The 6,434-nt window shown below is 42.1% G+C and overlaps 1 protein-coding gene across 1 annotated transcript in view; it reads left to right on the plus strand.

Moving 5' to 3' along the window:
- The window catches only part of LOC145394423 ((3R)-3-hydroxyacyl-CoA dehydrogenase-like), an 88,257-nt gene extending 83,912 nt beyond the window's left edge, over positions 1-4,345 (plus strand). The window contains exon 7 of the mRNA XM_080268290.1: positions 4,254-4,345. Coding sequence (XP_080124416.1) covers positions 4,254-4,345 — 92 coding nt within the window. The remainder of the gene's footprint in view (positions 1-4,253) is intronic.
- Positions 4,346-6,434: the final 2,089 nt, after the last annotated feature.

Consider the following 6,434-nt stretch of genomic DNA (forward strand, 5'->3'; position numbering starts at 1 on the left):
CCATCTGTCATTCGTGATTCTCTCGCACAATTTTGCGTCTATGGTGGCCAGGAACACTGGTCTATAATTCAGAGATTCTTCTTTGTTTCCTCCCTTACAAATTGGTACAGTAGAGTCCTCATACAGCACGAGATAGGTTATGGAGAACCTCGTGCAAAATCAAATTAGCGCTAAAACGTGACATATATTTACATGTAAAATAGGGGCTTAGGTTTTAGGAGCCTCATGTTTTTCGTTAAAAATATAAATAGATTATTACAAATACGCCTGCCTTAAGACACCCAAGACAGTGTGTTTAGATACGATCTCACCGATTGGACACATCAGTGCATACTGCTTTTTAACCTGACTGATTACCAAATGGTTTTCTGTAAGCCAAGAAACCATTTACAACGCTGGGTGGTAACCATATAACCAAACCATACGTGCTCCCTACGTGTGAACAAGTGGGTTGGTGGAGGGTTAGTGCCCCTCCCCTTAAAACAAATAACTCAAAGTCAAATGGCCACCCCTTTAGGGATTATGGTGTCTGGCAATAGATAGATAGATAGATTTCTATTGTGGGGTTGGACGCAGCCTTCATTAATATATTTAATACGTGAGGGATATAAGTAGCTGCATAGAATCATCTGAAGGTGAACAAAGACGGGCCGGGAGGCTTCAGGGGTTCAAAGAATTCGAAGCAGGATGTTGAACTCAATGAAGAAGGGTTCCAATATCTGATACTAACACCATCGGTGAAACTGCCTCCTTCTACACTCTCTCCAGGGGACTTATTGAACTGTGTCAGCTGGATACTAGTACAGTCTTCACTAACTCCGTAACCCATTAGCTCCCAGAGCCTTGTGCGAGGGATTTTGCTGGAAGGGTGCTAGGCGTACTGCCCTCCACCTGTCGCCTCGTAGTCGCGAAACTCATAGGTCCCTACGCCGGGGTTCTCTTCTTTATTAAATCCTTGAAAATGCACACTTTGCACTGTGCAATTTTCACGCTGTGTCTACAGGTGACTTGTTAACTCAACGTACCCATATACGTCGTGCCCTATTTAATTTCTGATTATTCATTTTACTTTACTACTTTCTCTTTCAGGTTATTCAGACCGATAGCTTATAGATAAAGTATTACAGAATGTAACTTTTCTTTTCAATCTTTCCTGTAAATTTTCCATGTCAGTTTTTCCATGCTGCATGGTGGTTTTCCTCAATTTTTCTTGCCAGTTTTAACTGGAGGATTTAGAGGCGGGGAGAACCTCTTTGCTTTACTATCCTTATCCATCAGCATGTAGAATTTGATCTTGTAGTCATAGTCTACTCTGTAAGAAGCAGCCTCAAAGGGGCATTAAGGTCTGCTGCTGTTTGCTTTCCTTTGTATTCCTTTGTACTCTCCATATTGAGGACACTGGACGCAAATGGGTTAATATGAGAGGCCTTTTGTGCATTAGATAAAAGCGTCTGGATGGTGAATTCGACAACAGAGGGGTCGGACTCTCGAAATTTACTCTTTTACTGCCAGAACGTTTTCCTGTATCTTATTCATGCCATCTCCAGATATTTATATAATGGATCATGAGAGAAATCTCGAACTGGAGGGGTTAGACGGTACAGGCTTCATTAACCCCTCCAACAGATTTTGTTGTCTTTTTTAGCTATTTTCAGCCGTATGGAGGTCAATTTGATAAAAAAAAAATCGTCTGCAGGTCGATATTTGCCTGGCCAAGTGTGACTTAGTGAGAAAAAGTCTGTGTAGACTCCCATGTATGAATGTTTCGCCCTCCCTCCCCTGTTAAATAAACAAGACGTGTGCATGTCAGGATTATTATCGCCTGCCATTACCAAGGAGGAGCGATAATGTTTTTGACCGCCTGTGTGTGTGTGTGTGTGTGTGTGTGTGTGTGTGTGTGTGTGTGTGTGTGTGTGTGTGTGTGTGTGTGTGTGTGTGTGTGTGTGTGTGTGTGTGTGTGTGTGTGTGTGTGTGTGTGTGTTTGTGTGTGTGTGTGTGTGTGTGTGTGTGTGTGTGTGTGTGTGTGTGTGTGTGTGTGTGTGTGTGTGTGTGTGTGTGTGTGTATCTCATGAACGGCTTGAGCTATCAACAAGAAACCATCAGGGTATCAAGATATGGCCAAAATCTTGGACGAGTTCGAAAATGGGCAGTCGGGTTCAGGGTCAAGGTCAGCAAAATGGCTGCCAAAGGTTAACTAGTATTTGTTGCCCTCCTTTAGTACCATTATATCTCATGAACAGCTAAAGCTGTCAACATGAAACCTTCAAGGTATAACTCTATTGCCAAAATCTTGCATGAGTTTATAAATGAGCAGTCTTGGTCAAGATCAATGTCATCGTCTGCTATTAGAATCATTATATCACTTGACTGACTTAAGCTATCAACATGAAATCTTCAGGGTATCAAAATATGGCCAAAATCTTGAACGAGTTCGAAAATGGGCAGTCGGGGTCAAGCAGAGGGTCACCATAATGGCTGCCAGAGATCAACTGGTTTTTATCGCCCACCTTTAGCATCGTTATATCTCATGAACGGCTTAAGCTATCAGCATGAAACCTTCAGAGTATCAAGATATGGCCAAAATATTCCGACCTCCAGGGTTGCCGCCTCCCCTGCGCCCCCCTTTGGGCATCCATACCCCCGCGTCCCCCGGGGGGGCGCAGCCCCCCTGCCTCTCTGGCTCTGGCGCTGCCCCCGGGTCTCCCTCGGGGGTGGAGCTCCCCGGCCCCCAAGAAGAGGCGTGCTGCCATCCCGGGGACGCCAACCCCCAGCCACCCCGGGGGTGACCCCCACGGCCCTCCCTGGGAGGGGCACCGCCATCCTTCCCCGGGGCCCGCACCACGGCCTCCCGGGGGGGGGGGGACCGCGCTTGTAACTTGGCCAACAGCATATTCTAGTGGGCGATTAGCATTCGGCTCCCAAATGCTTTTTTTTTTTTTTTTTTTTTTCATAATTAATGGTTCTGCCAGGCATGCCACTTTCTTATGCATCGACGGGTACAAACAACATTATGATTATGGAAGAAAACGTAGTCATCAATGGGCATAGAAAGCAATCAATGAAACTGTGACTACCAGTATGGTGCCATCAGGCGCCTTCATCTCAGCCAACCTTTTAATACTGCACCCACCCAGACCGTATCCAACACCCCGACACATACCAACATATATTTTCTCTAGACAAACCCCTGAGATATGCCACAGACACCCAAAACGCAAAACATCCACACCTCAGGTACACCACAGACATCACAAACACTCCCACTGTTCAACACCCCCATAAATAACATTCACATATTTCTGTGGGTGGAACTTGCCAGAGTTCATCCTTCAAAAAGGTACAGTGACGAAGTAAATGGGTGATACAGTTAGGGATATTCAGTGGTTTTGGGCGCCCGAATGTGTACGGGGAGTAGAAAGAACCGTGTCTTCCTTATTTGTCCTTATAAAATGTCTACTAATATGCACGCTTCTAAGCTGGCCTTTGACTTATAACCAGTATATCATAACGTTATTGTTATATCAAATGTTCGAAAACGCAGGTCTCTTCTAGAACCTTTCTATGGTTCATTTCTAGAAACTGCAGTAGTGTTTTCTGTGCAAAAGCATGGCTACATGACTTAATTTCAAGGCTAGAGTGACGTTAGAAATGATACCATTGGTATATAATAGATGAGAGGAAGAAGATGAGAGCTGACTGTATAATGAGAGGCATTTGGGAGGATTGTCTGAGGAAGAAAAAAGTAAGCGAGGAGAATCACACTAAAAGACTGGTAAATCATGGATTCAGTCACAAAGCTCCATTGTTATCATACTCAACACATTCTGTCTAAATTTTCAGGCCATCCCTCTAACGATGATACAGCCTGTGTGACTGAGAAGGGAAGAACCAGATGATGGTGGCTAACTACCTAATCGGTAGGAAGGAGGGGGACAGGGGAAGAAATAGTTGGCAAGAAAGTGATTTGCAGTTATCGGGGCTTAACCCACCATGCACGGGCAGTAGTTTGTGCCAAGGGACAATCACAAACACATACAAGTGTGACTGAGAAGGAAAACACACAAACATTAGAACACGACACACAACCGTTGATTTACATCCAGGTCCCCATTTTCAGTTGTTGGCAACTGACACACCGAACGAAATTAATCAATTTGTTTAGTTTTGAAAATGTCTGTACTGTTTCTTCGTCTTATTTAATTTTGATATATTTACTATATTTACTATATATGGTATATTTGTTTCAAACACAGAAGTGGCTGAAGTGGTGGCGTTCCTGCTGAGCGAGCGCAGCAGCTACATGGTGGGGGCCTGTGTTGAGGTGACGGGAGGATACGGCATGTGATCACACACACACACACACACACACACACACACACTATTATCTATACCTACCTATATATATATATGCAGAAACACATTATATCTATCTATCTATCTATGTATATCTATACCTATCTCTTTATATATATGTATGTATATATATATATATATATATATATATATATATATATATATATATATATATATATATATATATATATATATATATATATATATATATATATATATATATATATATATATATATATATATATATATATATATATATATATATATATATATGCAACATTATATCTATCTATCTATCTATGTATATGCACGCTTTCTTTCTATCTCTCTCTCTCTCTCTCTCTCTCTCTCTCTCTCTCTCTATATATATATATATATATATATATATATATATATATATATATATATATATATATATAATCATTGAAGAAGGAACAAAGACCAGGAACCTGCAAATTGTTCCTTCCAAGAAAATAAAAATCAAGATAACAGAAAACGAAATTTTAGATCCATTGATTTCGAGATCCCTTGACAGACTGCGTTTGAAATACTGGAGATCATAGGAAGTAGGAAATACAGCAAGAGGGAAACATTTCCAATTCTCACCTGTTGCATACATGAAGGACTGGGAGTAATGGTTAAATCTTGCATTAGAGAGTTAAACAGAAAAGGGATGAGAGTTTGTTGTTAAACTGGTATTGCGCGCCAGCCGTGGTGGTGGAAGAATTCAGGCAGACATTTCAGAGGGGCAGTGACCATTGAAGTAGTGAGAGAAAGGAAATAAAGATACAAGAGTGCGGTGAAGGGATAGAGGTAGAAGGGAACCAGTAAGAGGAGGAGAGTTAATGAGACAAAAAGCCTTTGACTACTCCTTGTTGAGCAGAGCTGCATGTGGGAAGCCTCCTCACACATGAGAAGTGTACTTTACACAGGGGCGAATAAAACTCGCGTGTCATCACCAACTGTGCAGGAGTAAAAAAAGCACCGAGTCGGCTCAGCACACCCAATCTCTTGGAAGCAGATTTTACAAGAGAGGCAATATTACTTTTCCAAGATAAATCCCGAGAGAACTAAACCCCAAGTTTGTTTATAGATGATGCAGGACTGAGCTGGATGTTGTTAAATTTTATAGGATACTCCAGCGGACGATTTTTGGGGGTTGATGGATATAAGAACTGAGTTTTTGATGGATTAAAACAACAAGATTACTTTTATCCAAATCAGAGAAGTGAGTCAAGGCAGACACTAGGTGTGCCATAGCCTCATCCCTTGTTTGTTGAAGTGGCTGCTAAGATGGACGCTGCAGGAAGCGAATGGAAAGGTGAAGGGTGGAGCCATCAGCATATGACTGGATTGGGTTAGATGTTCAACATACAAGGTCACTGATGATTAAAAAGATGAGAGTTGTTGATAGAACTGAGTTCTGAGGTACACCGCTACTGATGACTCTGGAAGAACGGTGGCCGCCTACAACAGTAGCTATAGAACGATCAGAAAGGAAGCTAAAGATGAAGGCACAGATAAAAGGGTAGAAACTGTAAGAAGGCAGTTTGGAAATTAATGATTTATAGCACACTCGATTGAAAGCCTTTGAGATGTCAGGTGCAGTGGAAAAGATTTCGCCAAAGTCCCGAAAAGAAGGATGAACAGGACTCTGAAAAGAAGGTGAGAAGATAGCTAGTACAGCATACCTGGCAGAACCCATATTGACGATCAGAGAGAAGGTTCCAATAGGAAAGATGCTTTAAAATTTTTCTAGTCAAGACTAAACTCGAAAACTTTTGAAACACAGGATGTTAAGGCAACTGGGTAATAGTCGGAGGGATGGGAAAGGTTACCTTTCTTTGGGTCAGGCTGAATGAGAGCAAGCTTCCAGCAGGAAGGAAGGGCACATGTTTATACAGTAGACAAAGTCAAAAGAGGTTACTTAGGCAGGGTGTAAACACAGAAACACAATTCTTGAGGACAACAGGAGGGACCCTATCAGGCCATGTGCCTTGTTAGTACTGAGGCAAGTGGTATCAGAAAATACACCATGTTAAGAAATTTTAAAGTCAACCATGGACAAGCCGGAGGTGGGA

Source organism: Coenobita brevimanus, chromosome 27 (assembly GCF_032717465.1).
Source record: "Coenobita brevimanus isolate Jiangsu-jjx chromosome 27, ASM3271746v2, whole genome shotgun sequence".
NCBI classification, from domain to species: Eukaryota; Metazoa; Arthropoda; class Malacostraca; order Decapoda; family Coenobitidae; genus Coenobita; species Coenobita brevimanus.